This window comes from Gymnodraco acuticeps, unplaced genomic scaffold (assembly GCF_902827175.1).
Source record: "Gymnodraco acuticeps unplaced genomic scaffold, fGymAcu1.1, whole genome shotgun sequence".
Lineage (NCBI taxonomy): Eukaryota > Metazoa > Chordata > Actinopteri > Perciformes > Bathydraconidae > Gymnodraco > Gymnodraco acuticeps.
In genome coordinates this window covers 282002-301612 of record NW_022991956.1, presented here as the reverse complement: position 1 = coordinate 301612, position 19611 = coordinate 282002, and the positions used below count along the sequence as shown (strand labels likewise).

Sequence of the window (19611 nt, the reverse complement as noted above, 5' to 3'; positions counted from 1 at the left end):
AATTTCATATTAGCTTTAAACAGAGGACAAATTAACACCAAATTCTATGGCAGGCAATTCAACATTTTGCAAGACCTATCACCTCAGATATTAACCTGATGGAGGAGCTTGAGGAAAAAGTGTAAGCCTGGCTAAGTTAGTATGAATCATCCTCTGGGGACCAACATTGGGCCGTCTATACTGCGGTAAAAATGTAATGTTTGTACCAAGCCGACGATAATGAAGGAAAGCTGGATGACATCAGTGTAGGCCACGGAGTAGAGTCCTCCCATCAGAGTGTAGATTACGGCCACAGCAGCAGAGATAATCACAGCCAGCCAGGAGTGGATATCCATCACCACGCTCACCGTCCCTCCTGCAACACAAACATACATTCAGAGTGAGGCAGGCACTTCTACAAAAACTCAGGTGCAGAAACAACAAACTAACATGAGTACAGTTATATAGACAGGGCTGCACATAACTGGTGCGCAGGTGCGCATGCGCACCTCCGCAAAAAAAAAGAGCACCGTGTCATTTGAAAAAAGGCGCATTTGCGTACCAACATTGAGAGAGAGAGAGGGAGAGAGAGAGAAGAGAGAGGAGAGAGAAGAGAGAAAAGAGAAGAGAGAAATATATTTGCGAGTTGCATATGAACCTATGATATGAACTCAGGGCCGGCCCGTAGCACTGGCGTAATAGATGTTCGCCTAGGGCGCCAGATCTGTGGAGGCGCTGCGCTGGCAGCTCTGGGAGGGAAAAACACATTTTTGACCGTTGGGGATCATCCTAAATTTCGGCCTTGATGTAACAATATTCACAATTAAGTAAATGTAACACCCTTTTCATCCCGGTTACACGTTTCATTTGCCCTGTACGATGGGCGCTGTAAGTGATGAAAATGGGGGATGTTGGCTTATCTGGCGCCCGCAGCTCACAGCCAAAATGCGAGTAAGCGAGGGAGAGAGGGAGGGTGCACCGGTACCCGGCGCTGTTGTTATTAGAATCTGGTGCTAGCTGCTCTAACGGATGTAAGAAGAAGATGTTTCTACAATAATGTGGAGGGAGAGTCCTCTCCAGTCAGACTGAGAGGCTGATACTACAGCTCAGTGAGGTAAAGGACTCTTGAGTGTTTAGATAGTTCACTTTAGTCTAAGTTCAAACGGTTTGGTCACAATTTATGCACATATTTCCAAGGTACTCCTTTATAATTATTGGGATAAACAGGTTTGAAATCATTCCAATGTATACTATAGGACAGTAACCAAAAATATCCTTTAAAACTGGAGATAAAAACAAGTATGCATAAATAAATAAATGTTAAGGTAAAATAAGATATGAATGAACAACACAAATAAAATAAGTTACATTAATTTGTTATTGGCTATGGTAGGTTATTGGTTATGTTCACATACTTATTTGATTACATCCACTTGTCTAAGATGACAACAGAGACTTTCGACCCAAACCCAGCTGTTGACTTGTGGATGCAAGCAGCTAATCGCAGACTCAACCAGAGAGAAAGTAGTAGGCCTACATCATTAGCTACCATGTCTGACAGAGAGGAAGACAGTGAGGAGAACAGTCAGGAGGGTAGTGATGACAGCTTGTAGGATTACTGGTCATGCTAATGTTGTCTTGTGTTCACCTCTGTGTGTTCAGTGCCGTGTGTCTGGCAAATAAAGTCAAGACCCCCTCAAAAGTTACGGTTTATTTCATTTTAAGGATGAGCACCAAGCAACATCTCCAGGTGCTCCTTTGAGAACCAGGGCAAAAAAGTTATGGTTACATAACTACATAACTTGTATGGTCACAATTTGTACAAATATATCAGTATGACAATATGACACCCTCTGTCCTTAGACCCTCACATCGTACAAGGAAAAACTCCCGAAGAAAACCCACAGTTTAAAGGGGAAAATGGGAGAAACCTCAGGGAGAGCAACAGAGGAGGGATCCCTCTCCCAGGACGGACAGACGTGCAATAAATGCCGTGTGTAATTAAGACAGGAGAATGGAATGGTGTTTGGCGATTAGGCCCCGGTTTGCAGGATTATCATTCAGGAGGGGAAGAACCGCTCCGAAGAAACCCCCAAAGAAGTGAAGTATGACATACTGAGCTGTAATGAGTTTCTTACCTTGTGGGCTGATTGCGGTGATCTATGGATGAAATGAGAGATTAACATGTGGATTAAACAATCGGCCGGAATCACTGCCGGGCTTACTGTACATCATAAGATGCTGACCCAAAGGTCGACGGCCGGAATCAGCGCCGGACTTACGAGAACACTACCACTAAACAACGGCCGGAATCACTGCCGGGCTTACTGTACATCATAGATGCTTGACCGGCCGATGGCCGGAATCAGTGCCGGGCTTACGTACTACCACTAAACAACGGCCGGAATCGCTGCCGGGCTTACTGTACATCATAAGATGCTGACCCGGAGGTCGACGGCCGGAATCAACGCCGGACTTACGAGAACACTACCACTAAACGACGGCCGGAATCACTGCCGGGCTTACTGTACATCATACACTCTAAAAAATGCTGGGTTATTTCTATAAACACATTGCTGGGTTGATTTGGCTGGGTCATAATTATGGGTTATTTGGGTACTGTAAACACACTGGTGGGTTGTTCATGCTGGGTCAAAGGGGTTATTAGGGCTTCAATTGCAGTTGAACACCTGCCTGGGTTATTTTTAACCCAGAGGTTGCTTTATTCATTTTCCCACTTCTGAATCATTCTGGAACCATCTTTTTGTCATTTCTCACAACACAAGGTATGTAACCTATATTTTACCTATATTTATATAATTATACAATTCTGTAACTTGTTGAATCACTAGTAACTAAGTGATTTTGAAAAACCACTACAACCACAACAGTGATTTTGCAAAACCACTAATCAGCCAGTGATTTCACAGAATCACCAGTGTTCTTGCACACTGTGTAAGACCGAACATTACAAGCTTCTGAAAGAAAATGGGTTGTTTTAACTCAAACATTTAAAAAAGTTAATTCACCGCTAATTTTCTGATGACTATGAACTGATTTTTAATATTGTGTATACAGTGTTCAACCACTTAGGGTCATATTGGTAATAGTACTCAAACATTTTTACTGAATCTGTCTGACGCTGGTCTGACGTCATCACGTATGTGCTCCGCCCCGACGTGCCTAGACGTTCTATCGCCCATGCCTTCACCAGAGTCCGCCATTAGCCCCTCGCCTCTGTTGAAGTCGCTCAGACTTTTAAGAATACTTTGCCCACCGTGCCGGAATCGTGATCCTTTTTTTTTGGCCGCACTACTCTGGTGAGTTACGGCTTGCCTTTGCACAGTATTTAAATGATGTGTTATTAATTTCTGCATCTAATGCACTTTGTGTCCACCAACACACTAACCTCCTTTTCCCCTCTCTCTCCAAGTGAGGTTCTTACCCTCATTACTTCTGCCCGCCCTACCACCTGTCCTCTGGACCCTATCCCTTCAAACCTCCTTCAGACTATCGCTCCTGATATTCTACCGTTTCTCACCGATTTCATCAACACTTTTCTAACTTCTGGTCACTTTCCAAACAGTCTCAAGGAGGCAAGAGTAAACCCTCTCCTAAAGAAACCCACTCTCAACCCGTCTGATGTTATAAACTACAGGCCTGTCTCTCTCCTCCCATTCCTGTCTAAATCACTTGAACGCGCTGTCTTTAAACAACTCTCCTGTTATCTCAATCAGAACAACCTTCTGGATCCGCATCAGTCTGGTTTCAAGACAGGTCACTCCACAGAAACTGCTCTCATTGCTGTCACGGAGGAACTGCACACTGCCAAAACTGCATCCCTCTCCTCTGTCATCATCCTGTTGGACCTGTCTGCTGCATTCGACATGGTGAATCATCAGATCCTCCTTCGCACTCTCCAAAAACATGGAGTTTCAGGCTCTGCTCTTTCCCTCCTCACCTCATACCTGAAAGACCGTACCTACAGGGTGACTTGGAGAGGGTCTGAGTCCGACCCTTGTCAATTAACTACAGGGGTCCCTCAGGTCCTCTTCTCCCTGTACACAAACTCGCTCGGATCAGTCATTAGCCCGCATGGTTTTTCTTACCACTGCTACGCTGACGACTAGTGCTGTAGCGACGCGTCGACGCCGTCGACTTCAAAATATCGTCGACGACATATTTCCTCATCGACGCGTCGCCACCATAGACTGTATATATGGTCGCCACACACACGTGGGTCACCCAAAGCAACAAGCAGTTCGCAATCGCACTTCTAACACAATGGAGACTGAAACGGCTATCACCTCCTCCTCACAGGATTGCGCACGAAGCCCCCAAACGAAAACATCTCGCCCTAGGTCTTCAAAAGCATGGGAATATTTTAAAGTTAGTCCAAAACGCAAATACATTTATATATTTATATCTCACTGAGACTGCTGCTTGACCGGAAGCAGCAGCTAGCTGTGGTGGCAACCATTAGCACAGGGTCGGCTCTAGAACAACTCGAATGGGGGGGCAATCATTTACCAAGGGGGGGCACACACTGCCGTCAACAACCAACACACAAACACCAACGCAACTTCAATTAAAAAAAACATGCTGTAAAGTCTATTGTCTTTCACACACATTGCAGGGTGTAGTGCTATTGTATAGTGCACCTATGACTTGTGCATACATGCACGGTTGTGGCACGACCACCAAAACAGAAACATATAAGGACAGAGGGTGTCGTTTTCTCATACTGATATTCTGCACAAACTGTGCTGTTGTATTTGCTGTAAAGTGTCTTTACTGTAGTTTACTTTTGTATTATACTGTATATACAGCACTTTGGCTCGACCAAAAATCGTTGAAAAATGTGCTATATAAATAAAACTTGATTTGATTTGATATGGACATAGGCCATCATATAAAAAGTGTGCAAATGTATTTAGTATCCTATCCATGTGAACATGTTTTAGGTGGGGGTGGACCTAAACTCCTCTAGGAGGGTCTGGGGGCATGCTCCCCCGGGAAGATTATTTTTAAAATATTGAAGTTAAATGCATCAATCTGGTGCACTTTGAGAGCAAAATGAAGAGATCTATGGATAGCCTACATCTCTCAGCATCCATATGAAACAGAACTGTACACAGATTTACTTTTTCTTTATGGATATTTTACTAATCACTCCCCTTTAAACTGTATTCTTGTGTTACTCTCCTATAGTATTTCATACCCGTTTTTCATTTATTCTCTCTTTAATAACTATAATGATCATATAAAGGTATTCCTCGAAAATACTTACATAAATGGTGACCAAACCGTTTGAGACCCACTGAGATAACTTACACTAAAGTGAACTATCTAAACACTGAGAGAGTCCTTACCTCACTGAGCTGACGTTATAAGATCCTCTCAGTCTGACAGGAGAGGACTGTCCTCCACCTTGGTGTAGAAACAGCCCTTTATATCCGTTAGCATAGCTAGCTAACCAGATGCTAACCACAACATTCCACGTTACCGCTCGCGCACTCACAAAATGCGCTCGTGCCACACACACACACAGAGGTTGAATGAAACACAGAGACCCAGAAGTAGGCTACTTGTACTGTACTGTATATCATATTATTTTTGATGGCTTTACTGTATAATCAGTGTAACAGATGAACAGATCGCCACCGGGCTTTCATCTAAACACTCAGCCACGTAATGATAACAAAAAAAGGTCGGTGGTCATTGGTCAAGCAACACACCAATCAGAGAGCAGCAGTGAGCACAGCTCAGGCTGTGTTTTATATTTGTATTATTTATTTCTGATGTATTTCACACAAAAAACCTTTAGTGGAAACGTTTTCACTTATATGATTAAAAAAAAGAAAAAATCGGCAAAGTGACAAGGCTTGCCCACCCTGCGTTGGGGGGGCACAGTGACTCATTTGGGGGGGCATGGCCCGCGAATGACCCCCCATGACGCCGACCCTGCATTAGCAGCTAGCATTTGCTCTCCGATTTTTTACATAAAATGGAATTATGGATTATAAATTCAATAATTTGTTTATACATAGACGTTAAAAACCTATGGATTAACCGATTCAGCCGCGTTTTTTCTCATTTTATTGCCATTGAACACGTATTTTGATCAGATTGACAGCTACGGCGGTGAGACGATCTCCCTAGAAGCTCTGTGAAGGTACGTGTTGTGATGACTGTATTTGCTTCCCCTGTCGCGAGTCCGGATCACTCAGTGATGATACTATGTACCTACATAATCTGTGGAGTCTCAGCTTTAATCGGATATCTTGTATGTGCAGCTACGATAAGTAATAAGGGTACTTTTATCTTGAGTTCTGTGCCAATGTCCGTTAGCATTTTTCGCTCAGGGGTCATTTAGATAGCATTTTAGTTTGCTTCTTATGAGACTTGTGTTTTGTTTTGTTTTGGTAAACATGGTTTGTATCGTCAGTTAGCTGAGATTATTTCCGTTAATCTGGTATAACACATTAATAGGTTCTTAAATATTAAGATCCCCTGAGACACAGTATCGTGAAACATTTTTTTTTACATTACGTTTTTTTTACATTACGTTTTTTATGAATTGAACAACAGAAAAATAATCGTTCGATTAGTCGACTAATCGATCAAATAATCGCCCGATTAATCGTTTTCAAAATAATCGTTTCCCCCCAGCACTACTGACGACACCCAATTAATTCTGTCCTTTCCCCGCTCAGAGACCCAGGTCGTTGCACGCATCTCTGCTTGTCTAGCTGCAGGGGCGGATCTAGACAAATATTCATGGGGTGGCAAGAGGGTGGCAGGAGATTTTGAGGGGTGGCATCCCCTGACAGAAGTATATGCTGATTGAAATCGCAATCATATCAATCAATTAGGGGTGTAACGGTACACGTACCCGTACTGAAATTATTCGGTACGGGCCTTTCGGTTCGGTACACGTGTGTACCGAACGAATATAGCGTTAAACGTAAACAATTGAGAACAACTTTCTGGAAGTAATCTCAGGTATATATCATAGAGCGACCAAGTCAATTCATTGGACGAGAGGCATACTATGAGAGCTGGTCACAGGGATGTGTTCAAATGTAGTCAGTAATTTGAGGAAATAGCGAACGCAGATAAAGTTGAGCTGAAAATCCTCCAGCATCATTGAAGTCTCCGTTTTGGGAACATTTTGGTTTCGCAGTTACGTACAAGGATGACGGACAAAGACAGGTGTACCGAACCAAAGCTGTTTGTCGACATTGTTCAACTAACATTGGTTACGCGGCTGGCAATACATCACACTCATTTGAAAAGGCATCACCCGAATGTGAATATCACCGGTACCAAAAGAAAAAAGACTGAAGTGCAAACCCAACTCCCACTAGCATGTAAGCCTCCACCACTCGCAGAAAGTTCAGACCAAGCCAAAGCTATTACAAACGCCAAATATCCTTATGTTGCCATGTTAGCAAAGCGCTACCTGGCTGTGCTACCTCTGTCCCTAGAGAGGGTGTTCTCCACAGCAGGAGACATTGTTAGTGCCAGCAGATCTGCCATTTCAGCAAGCAATGTGGACAAGTTCATCTTTCTTTAAACAACAAAATACAATGAAAAGCAAGTCCTAATGTCAAGCTGGCTGCTTAGGTACTAGTACAGTTCAAATACATATTATTTCAGTTCATCGAAATGCTGCACCTTAATGTTTATTTTACTATATTTTGTATTTATTTGAATACATTAGTCAGTTTAATAATAATTAAAAAAAAATATTTAATGTTTTGTGATAATTTTTTCTGCTGTACTGAAAACGTACCGAACCGAACCGTGACCTAAAAACGAGGTACGTACCGAACCGAAATGTTTGTGAACCGTTACACCCCTACAATCAATGTTAACTTGGAAAGCCACAATATTAATATTTTAACTCAATCACATAGGTGATATTATTGTGGCACATCAGTAAAGCCTTACATATAAGGTAGCAGACGTAATTTAATGAATTTTAACTGAACAATAACTGAATGAGTTTGTCTCACTTAGACCAGCAGGGGTACCAAATCTATGCAGACTGCTGCAATAAGTACATTAATTAACTGTCTCATCGATGTTTGTCTGAATGAATATGATACTATTAACAATCATATTATTCCTATCAGCTGTCAATCACTGTTATGATTCACATATTCATTTATTATTGAATAAACTATATTTTTTGGAGGAGTTAATGATGAATGTTCATCAAGATGCTTGCTCAACCTCCTTCAAATTTGAAAAACAAGTAATTATATCATTATTGATATACAGTTACAACCTTGACTTTACATCAGAAAGAACAAACATTAAAGAAGTGACTAACTGCATCAGTTAGGGTTAAAAAACGTGTATTCAGCTAAAACATCGCTGCAGTTATTATCCAGGAAGGTCCTTACCTACTGGCCTAGTTAAATCAAAGTGGTTACTTTCTGTTGGCTGGGCAGTGTAGTTTTACACACCGTCTTATTTTACTTTCTCAGGACTTAAAACTGTTTTTTGGGGGCAGACCCCCTCAAAGAAAAAAATATATACACGCATACAAGGTCATCATCTTAACAGTTTGTTATTCTCATCGAGTCATCCGTGAGCAGAGCATCAAGTTGGCATGTCTATTACAGCTGAATGCGGCGATTACTATTTTGTTCAGCAAAATGCCTCACAAACTTATTAAGATCAACAGCTGTAGTGCGTTTTGATTCAATGCTGAGTACAGCCAAACTTGACATTCTCTTCTCTGTCATTGTAGACCGCAACTACCTCATTCCTTCAGTAGTTGGGTCCGAAACGCTTCTCGTTTTGCGCCGTCCCGTTCAAATGAATTCGCCACCAATCATATTTCCACTCTCGCGCCAGGACCGGGGGAGGGGTTACATGACGTGCATATTGTGCTGCATTCACTTGCACTCGGACATTAGAGACTTTCTCTCATAAATGTCCGATGAGCCACAACTTTTCTTTCAAAACAAAGATGCCAACTGGGGTGGCAAGGCTATTGTTTAGGGTGGCAGTTGCCACCCCATGCCACCCCGGTAGATCCGCCCCTGTCTAGCTGACATCTCTCAGTAGATGTCTGCTCACCACCTCAAGCTCAACCTTGACAAGACTGAGCTGCTCTACCTCCCGGGAAAAGATTGTCCCACTCTTGACCTAACAATCAACATCGGCACCTCAGTTGTTTCTCCGACTCAGACTGCAAGGAATCTGGGTGTGACCCTAGATAACAACCTGTCCTTCACTGCAAACATCGCTGCTACAAACCCGTTGCTGCAGATACACGCTTTACAACATCAGGAAGATGCGTCCCCAGCTGACTCAGAAAGCGACTCAGGTTCTGGTCCAGGCTCTCGTCATCTCACGCCTAGACTACTGCAACTCCCTCCTGGCTGGTCTACCTGCATGTGCCATCCGACCTCTGCAGCTCATCCAGAATGCAGCGGCTCGTCTGGTCTTCAACCTTCCTAAATTTTCCCACACCACTCCGCTCCTCCGCTCCCTTCACTGGATTCCGGTAACTGCTAGAATCCACTTCAAGACACTGGTACTTGCTTACCATGCTGCGAATGGATCTGGCCCTTCCTACATCCAGGACATGGTTAAACCGTACACCCCAGCGCGTGCACTACGCTCTGCATCAGCCAAACGACTCGCTGCGCCCTCGCTGCGAGGGGGACCCAAGTTCCCATCGGCAAAAACACGTGGGTTTGCTGTCCTGGCTCCAAGATGGTGAAATGAGCTCCCCATTGACATCAGGACGGCAGATAGCTTGCACATCTTCCGGCGCAAACTGAAAACTCATCTCTTTCGACTCCACTTCGAGCGTTAGAACTATTAACGAAGCACTTTTATACTAATAAAGGACTGGCTTACCTAAAGCCAGTTGAGTAGCACTTGAAATGTTTGGCTCTATGAAACCTGATGTACTTATATGATTCTGTTTTCTTCAAGGTTGTGTCTTCCTGGTCGAATGTACTTATTGTAAGTCGCTTTGGACAAAAGCGTCAGCTAAATGCAATGTAATGTAATGTGTCGCATGGTGTGTTAGGTTGATTTGAGCTCTTGTTAGCTAGCCTACATTTAATATCTCCCTCACTTGAGAAATGATTTAACTTACGTGTAAGACAGTATTTTTTATATTGTTTTAAGTTATATCTCAAAGTGGAACGTTTGTGTTGCAAAAGTTTTCTGGAAAAGTAGAACCTAAAATGGCGGCAGGCGGCGCGTTTTCTTTCTTCTTATTTTACCGCATTTCTGGGCATGTTTTATTAATTTAGAGGCATAGAGGATTAATTTGATCCACTAATATGTACCATAACCGTGCGTTCTGCATGTTTGTAAAAGCAAGCTAACTTGAAACACTAGACTATTCATTTTACAAGGTAATTTATACCCCCCAGCGTTTTCAAATACATGTAACTCAGCAAAGGTAATGATCGTGTAGTGATTATACTAATACTTCTAGAATCTGTGGAATCTCAGCTTTAATCTGATATCTTGTATGCGCAGTTACGATAAGTAGCCTATAATAAAGTATTTCTACCGTGAGTTCTGTGCGCTAATTTAGACTAATTTAATAGTGAGACTTGTGTTTTGTTTCGGTAAAAATGGTTCGTATCTTCAGTTAGCTGAGTTTCGTTTCGTTAAGTGGGTATGACACATTAATAGGTTTTTAAATGTTAAGAAGCCCCTGAGACAAAGTTTCGTGAACAAGAAGCCCTCGGTACCGGGGGCTGCCGGATTTAACAGATGAATAGTCTAGTGTTTCAAGTTAGCTTGCTTTTAAAAACATGCAGAACGCACGGTTATGGTACAACGTTAGTGGATTAAAATGAACGTAAATCCTCGTTGTATTAACTTATATGCCTCTAAGTTAATAAAACATGCACAGACATGCATGCTGTAACAAAAAAGAAGAAAAGCGTGCCGCCTGCCGCCATTTTAGGTTCGAAAATAGTGTTTCTCGTTTTGTGAAAACTTTACAACCCAGCTAACCTTTAATGTTTTTTCTCTTAAAGGAATGCTCCACTCATTAGATAATTAATCAAAACTTCAGTATTTAGTGAAACATTATGTTTAAACCATACCCTGAAGAAATCAGCGATATTCCCCGGTAAATAATGATTTTATAGCTCTTTTTTATCAAAACCTGTATATTCCGTCAGGCCGCTGCCATTTTGCCCATTTTCAGTAGTCACGTGATGGTCGTGACGTCATCCATGCGTTCACTTTGTAAACACATGAAAACATGGAGTATTTGAGTTCGGACTCGTCAGCCGAGGAAGAAGTTTTGAGCAATATGAAGAGATTGGATGGGGGAATTCAGCCATACAGGTTCGAGCCTACTTAGTACTACTTAGTAGATACAATGATTTTGATTACTAGATATGTATGCATGTAGTACCACCCTTGCTAGCGATTCCCTCTCTAGTTTAGCATACTCAGCCTCGTTGTCCCTGGCCCTAGAACCACGATTTTATGGGGCCGGAAAAACTGGGGGGAAATACCCACTAGCCGGTACTACGCTATATGGAAAGGCCACCAAAAACTGGCCTGGCCTGGACGATAAAGGACGTTTAAACGGGGCTACCCGCTGCAATGGAAATGCGCCATAACATACCTTATTCTTACTCCGAGCACTACTTCTGGTCCTCCGTCGCTTCACACTTGCAGAGGGCGATTTCTCAACTGGCCGAACTGGTGTCCTGGTCGGCGATGACACCAGAAAGACCGATGGTACTGCATCTCCATTAAGTAATGGTTGTTCAATAAATCCCATGTTATGTTTTATCATACTCTCAGAGTAGTCGTCCGGAAACTTGAAATGTTCGCTGCATACATGCGCCTGTGGATCTTTCGGTTCGGGCCGGCCACATTTCGCTAGCCACTGCCTCCGAACGTACTTCCTACGCTTACCTTTTGGCAACAGATGGAACCGAGCATTCCGTGGATTGTTCCTATCAGAATTGTGGCAATGTTTCGCGATACAATGAGGCATATTTGAAGAGAGTAACTACAGTAAATAACATGAACATCAACGTGTCCTCGAAACCAAACGCATGGTTTACGTCACGTCCGGTAAAATGGCGGCGCCCACAGTGTTGATGTTATTTCGGTAAATAATCAGTTTAAAATCACTGATAATGCCATCGGATAAAAAAAAAAGAAAGACTGGCAGAGACTGGTCTGTTTTATCGGATGATAATTATTTAAAAATGAGTGTCATGAGCATACCATTCCTTTAAGGAAACTGACGCAACTGGCAGATATATGGCTTCTTCAATCTTCAAACTGTGATGCGCTGGGGGGGGGGGGGGTGCAAGTGGACCCTCGCAGCGGCGCAACTGTGGCATGCTTACGGCCCCTACACACACGGCGGCGGGCTTGTCTGAAGCTCGACCAACAACCAATTACATGAATATCCCGCCCCGGACACACAAGCACGCGGTTTGATTGGCTAGAGCTTGTACTGGCATATGATTTGATTGTCACAATGCAGTTTGGCAAAGCGTGAAGTCACTCCATTCAAAGTGAATGGAGTGATGTTACGGCCCCTACACATGGCGGCGTGCGTTGACGCTTCTGCCCATTCACTTTGAATGGGGTGATGTCACGCTTAGCCGAACTGCATTGTGGGAGCAAAGCGTAGCTTTCATGTGATTGGTTGTTGGTCTAGCTTCAGACATGCCCGCAGGCAAGCGTCAACGTACGCCGCCGTTTGTAGGGTGCCTGTGAATATTGTTACGTTTTCCAATGGCTTGGAGATGCAAACTTTGTGCTGCTGTCTTTAATACAAGGGCAGAGTTACTTGAACATTATAACATTATTATTCCCTTGATTGAAAAGTGAATGCAGACTACCTTTGCCCTGCGGTGCAATGAGATCATCAATGATGAGCTACCTGTTGGAGAGATCCTGGAACGCTGGCCTGCCTTGAAAATGGAGTCACAGGTGAAAATATTTTATTTATTACAACTATATAATTATTTTGTGTCCCTTTGACACTTTGACATGTTTACTCAGATTTAGCATGTTATGTTTCTGTTTATCTCTGCTGCCTTCAGTCCACATATACATTGTACTGTGAATTAAATAGTCATTTTATATTTTGGCAGAGTTTCACAGGATAACGAACCTCAACCTGAAGAACCACTTCTATGCGGAGTTGGATAGACATGTCCTCCATCTTCAGAGCCTGTTCAGGAAGAAGGCGGCAAGCAAGGAAAGGAAACTGAACTTCTGGATCAGCTATTCGCCTCCTATGACCTCCAGGTGAGTCGGTTATGCCTCTTGGTGTTTTATTCTCATACTAGAGTGGATTATCTTTGTCAAAATGTTAATCTCTTCAGTCATGGAAGAGCCCTTTCTTGTGAAATCAATTGTTGTGTGGCTATACTGTTTAGCATCCAAAGTAAAACAAAGATATGTTCTCACACTCAAGGAGCAAGTTGACGTCCATGTCCTCCGTGCTCTGCCTGCATATCTGCATGAAGATGACTCCACGTTTCTGAGGCTGTGGCATGTAAGTCAGCATAATAACTGTTTTCAATGTATGTGACAGATCATCAACAAATATAGTTTATCTTGTTACATTGTTTCAGGAGCTCTATCGCAGGTAGACAATTATTTGAATTTTTATAGTGAAAAAATTATAATAAATGATAGATTTAGTTTGAAAAAGTATGAACTGTCCTGGTGTCATCAAAGCTTGATTCTGCCACTCAGGTGTTGTTAATCAAACATTATCTCTTGTGTTGCTCACATCCCATTCAGGTTCTAGTTCCAAGATTTGAATATTGCCATAAGAATTGTAATTATTGTAAGGTACACAATGGACATGTTGAACATAATCTCCCTTTACTTCAACGCTTCAGAAGTGTTGAATGTGATTTCTACTTAAGGATTTATTTGAAATTAAGCGTGTGTAAAATGGGCTCAGGTGATTTAATAAAATACACAATCAAGAGAGGGCTTTCTTTCCTGCAGCACCAGTGTTCAATACAAAATAATCTCTAGTGTTCCCCATATATTTGTGTATGTGTAGTAGGGAGAGATTATACTGTAAATATATATTCAGTTGCCAGTTTATTAGGTACAACTAGCTAATAGTAACAGTCTAATACAGTGATAAAATAAATCCTACCCTTATGAAGGTTATACATGTTTTTTTGTTGAAAGCATTTATGTCAACTGATTGGTTATTTTGGAGGCTGACATTTCTGGTGCTGTAACATTATGTTGTGCAATGCTAATAGGCGTTTCCTTAAACCCACATTAGGCACAAAACATACGGTTATTTGTCACTGATGTATTTTTCCGAAAACACATTTCTGAGAGAGGCAAGGCAATTTGGGTAACGTTTATCTGTTCTTGTCATCAGGTGGAGCATTCTGATGATCCAGACACAGAGGGCATCGCGGTCGGACTTCTCATGATCAGTGCCAGGTCAACAGACACCACGCTCTTCTGCCCAGAGAGGATCGCTGTTGTCATTGAGGGTAACGGAGTTATGGAACTCCCCACACTGGCTGACTCATTCATCCTGCTTTTTGCACTGACCTTTGCCCTGCATCTGAGCTACCCAAAAGACTTGGCCAACACTTTCGACTTCACCCAGAAAGTGTTGATGAGGGGAACTTGAAGCCCAGGGTGTTGAGCCTGAAAAAGCTTTTGGCAGTTTAATCCAACCAACAAAGTTGCACTTTAACAATCACACACACACACACACTGTTCTCCTCTGTTTACATCCTGCTGCTTTACATCTGTGTTCTGTTGTGTGCATTGACAGATTTGTTACTGTTCAGCTTCAAGTTGAAGGACTGTTCGTAGATGTTGTTTTATACTTTTATATGTATTGGGTCTTTATGGTCCATGTGTTAAATTAATACGCAGAACTGTTCCTGAAAATTGTGTTCACTCATAAGTGATGGTTAAAATACACACAGATATTTCTCAAGGCCCTAGCACTGTTTTTAAGGTGTTTTTATTTATTTAAGAGTTAAATATATTGAATTTGTATTGTGCTAAAATGCATTGTTCTTTTATAGTGGAAATGGAATGTTGGCGATTTGCCAAAGCTGTTCAAATTATCAATAAATGCATTTTTATATATATATATATATATATATATATACACGGTGTGTTTGGAGATAATTCATTACACTATTATACATTATTATTATTATATTCTATTTAGCCCAACAATATAGTTAATTTCAATCACTAGCTTGGGTCAAATAAACAACCCCGCACATGGGTTAAAATGATCCAGCCCAGCATATGGGTTAAGACAACCCAGCGTGTGTTCTGTCCTATAGTGACTCAGCAGCTGGGTTATGATTGGGTTATTTTTTAACCCAGTAGTTTTAAGAGTGTAGATGCTTGACCCGAGAGCCGACGGCTGGAATCAGTGCCGGGCTTACTGTACATCATAAGATGCTGACCCGGAGGTCGACGGCCGGAATCACTGCCGGGCTTACTGACATCATAAGATGCTTGACCGGCCGATGGCCGGAATCAGTGCCGGGCTTACGTACTACCACTAAACAACGGCCGGAATCGCTGCCGGGCTTACTGTACATCATAAGATGCTGACCCGGAGGTCGACGGCCGGAATCACTGCCGGGCTTACTGTACATCATAAGATGCTTGACCGGCCGATGGCCGGAATCAGTGCCGGGCTTACGTACTACCACTAAACAACGGCCGGAATCGCTGCCGGGCTTACTGTACATCATAAGATGCTGACCCGGAGGTCGACGGCCGGAATCAGCGCCGGACTTACGAGAACACTACCTCTAAACGACGGCCGGAATCACTGCCGGGCTTACGTACTACCACTAAACAACGGCCGGAATCGCTGCCGGGCTTACTGACATCATAAGATGCTTGACCGGCCGATGGCCGGAATCAGTGCCGGGCTTACGTACTACCACTAAACAACGGCAGGAATCGCTGCCGGGCTTACTGACATCATAAGATGCTGACCCGGAGGTCGACGGCCGGAATCAGCGCCGGGCTTACATGAACACTACCACTAAACATTGCCGACACGATGGTCGATGACCTGCGATGCAGGGTTAAACATACACAGATGAACACTACCACTAAAATGCATAAATACCAGGTAAGAGAGATCTTGGATGGCCGTCTGGTTGTTGTAGGGCTGAGGAATAATTACCTTGATTGCGGCAGGGTTGCTGCACCTATCCTGGACGAAGCCCTGAAATGCTATTAAGACACCACCACCAGTTATATGCATGTTTACCATAGGTAAACTGAAGAGATCTTGGATTGCCGGCACGAGCCGATGTCCGGGCGAAGAGGGAGATGTAGACAATGTAATGCAGCTGTTAGCTTAAGTACAGTAATGCATGAATATCATAACCTGGTTTATCGCGAGCCATGTGAGCATGAAGCCAAAATATAAATGAGGTGCAATATGCGCAGCATAAAATAATGAACGTTTAGGTAAATACTGAAACATGACCCGTGATATAGGACTAGCTTAATTAGCAGATTAATTACACCACGGTGAGACATAGATGCTGTCATGGCTTGGCTCTCAGCCACAACAAAAACGAGAGCGTGAATAGAAAAAAAAAGAGTTTATTTGGCTGCTGCTGAAGGACACAAACAGGCGAAACAAGAGGTCAGCTGGTCGTGACTGCTCTTCACGTTGCGTCCTCCTGCCAGAGAGAGAGAGAGAGAGAGCGAGATCCGGTCCAGTCCTTTATCCAGCTAGCTCCAGCCGCCAGGTGTCCTCAATTCCCGTGAGCACACACAGAGGGAGAGTCATTAAAGGGCCACACACACGCATACCCACCACCAGAGATAGTGAGGCAGGGGTCGTCACACCCCCCCCCTTAAAGTCGGTGTCCCCAGGGCCACCGGCACCACACACCAACCCCATCCCAAACCAAAGGAAAAAGTCATGGAAAACAAAACCACACATATGGCACTCCCCCAGAACCCCAATGAAATACACCACCTTCACACAGCAATCCTCGCCTTCAGCACCCTGCCACACCTTTAGCAACACCAGTATCTGAGAAGCACTTTAAAAAACATGGGCAGAGTGAGAAATATTTATCACAGTATGACAGTCCATATATATATACACATCAAGGTCAAACAAACAACTACTTAGTGCTATGGAGCACGTGACAGCGCGTCAGCAATAACATTGTCGGATCCGCTAATGTGCCTAACATCAAGGTTGTAAGCCTGAAGAAACAAAGACCACCTCGTCAGCCTTTGGTTGGGACACTTCATTGAATGCAAAAAGGTCAGAGGATTGTGATCTGTGTAAACCAAAATTGGTCCTCCTGCTCCCACATATACAGTGAAATGCTGCAACGCCCAAATGAGTGCTAACGCTTCCTTCTCAATCACCGAATAATTCCTTTGGTAACTGTTAAGTTTCTTTGAAAAGAAACTGACGGGTCTCTCCACCCCCCCCCCTTGTCAACCTGGAGCAGAACCGCACCGACTCCCACCTGGCTTGCATCTACTTGGAGACTAAAAGGACGATCAAAACATGGAGCCGCTAACGCCTGAGAGGAGCACAATAGAGACTTAACACTATCAAACGCTCTCTGACAGTCGACCGACCAAGTATATTTTACCTTAGCCCTAAGAAGTTCCGTCAGAGGAAACTGTAGTGGAAAAATGTTCACAGAACCTCCTGTAGTAACCCACCATACCCAAAAATCTCTGGAGTTCCTTTTTGGTTGTGGGCTGTGGGTATTCAGATATTGCCCTGACCTTGGCCAGAACTGGAGCCACACAACCCTGACCCACCACATGACCAAGGTATGTCACTGTGGCCTTTGCAAAGGCACATTTGGCCAAATTAATAGTCAGATGTGCCTCTGTCAACCGTTCAAACAACCTCTCGATGCGCTGAACATGAGCAGTCCAAGTATCACTGCAAATTACCAAATCGTCTAGATACACCGTACAGCCCTCTAAACCCGACACCACGCGATTCATCAAACGTTGGAATGTAGCAGGAGCATTTTTTAACCCAAACGGCATTACCTTATATGAATAAAGTCCAGATGGTGTGATAAATGCTGCTATTTCCTGTGCCCGCTTAGACAAGGGGACCTGCCAATACCCTTTAAGCAAATCAAATTTGCTAACATACTTTGCAGACCCCACCTGATCTATACAGTCATCCATCCGTGGCAAAGGAAAAGAGTCTGATTTTGTCACCGCATTCACTTTTCTTAGATCAGTACAGAATCTAGGTGTCCCATCCTGCTTTGGCACCAAAATACATGGAGACGCCCAACTAGATGCTGATGGGACAGCAATTTTATTCTCCACCATGTAATTAATCTCTGCATCCAACCGACTGCGCTTAACTGGTGGCATGCGATAAAAATGTTGCTTAATCGGCTGAGCGTCCCCAACATCAATATCATGCTCAGCCCAGTCAGTTTGCGAAGGAGTGTCTCCAAACAGACACAAATATTTGTGTACCAATGCTGATAATTCCTCACGTCTTGATGCCGCCAAATGAGACAACAACCCGTCTAAATTATCTAGCGATTCCGAATTTCTCAAACGACCACAGAGCAAACTATCATCAGGTTCGGGCACTATATCTCCCTCATGCGTCAAACCATGTGTCACCACCACAGCCGGCTGCACTTTATCCTTCTCCACCTCTGTGTCTGTGTTAACCTCCCGCTTGTGGTAGGGTTTCAGAAGATTTACATGACAGAGGCGTTTGGTCTTCCTTCGTTCTGGTGTTGCCACAACATCATTTAGGTCAGAAGTTTCCTCAATGATAGTGTACGGACCTGAATACTTAGCCTGAAATGGGGAACCAACAATAGGCATAAGTGATAGAACCTGGTCACCTGGATTAAACTCCTGTCGTGCCGAACAACGGTCATAGAACTTCTTCATGTTACTTTGAGACACTGACAGCTTTTCCCGTGCCATACTCAAAGCAACACCCAAACGACGTCTGAAGCCATTCACATAATCCACCAAGCTCCGTGGTGGCTCAGTGTCAACACAACCCTCTTTCAGCACTGCCAAGGGACCCCGTACAGCATGTCCGAAAACCAACTCATTAGGGCTAAACCCCGTACCTTCATGTACCGCCTCCCTTGCAGCCAACATCAACCAAGGAAGACCTTCATCCCAGTCTCCATCTAGCTCAGTACAGTAAGCAGTCTAGGGGTGTAACGGTACACGTACCCGTACCGAAATTATTCGGTACGGGCCCTTCGGTTCGGTACAGGTGTGTACCGAAGTGTACCGAACGAATATAACGTTAAACGTAAAAAATTGAGAACGTGAATAACTTTTTGGAAGTAATCTCAGGTGCTGCGTCGCAGCATTCAGAGTAATTTTCTCACATTGGGTTCAACGCGTCATAGAGCGAGCAAGTCATTTAATTGGATGAGAGGCATACTATGAGAGCTGGTCAGAGGGATGCGTTCAAATGTAGTCAGTAATTTGAGGAACTGTCAAAAATGAATGACGAACGCAGATAAAGTTGAGCTCGAAAATCCTCCAGCATCATTGAAGTCTCCGGTTTGGGAACATTTTGGTTTTGCAGTTACGTACAAGGATGACGGACAAAGACAGGTGGACCGA

The 19611-nt window shown here is 43.4% G+C and overlaps 1 protein-coding gene and 1 long non-coding RNA gene across 2 annotated transcripts in view; one reads left to right on the top strand and one right to left on the bottom strand.

Moving 5' to 3' along the window:
- The window catches only part of LOC117535971 (high-affinity choline transporter 1-like), a 48767-nt gene that overhangs the window by 9815 nt on the left and 19341 nt on the right, over nt 1–19611 (bottom strand). The window contains exon 5 of the mRNA XM_034200659.1: nt 207–355. Coding sequence (XP_034056550.1) covers nt 207–355 — 149 coding nt within the window. The remainder of the gene's footprint in view (nt 1–206; nt 356–19611) is intronic.
- On the top strand, nt 12563–15108 carry LOC117535972. The gene is made up of 4 exons (XR_004567483.1): nt 12563–12942; nt 13107–13263; nt 13433–13513; nt 14372–15108. It is a non-coding gene; the product is annotated as an uncharacterized LOC117535972 (long non-coding RNA).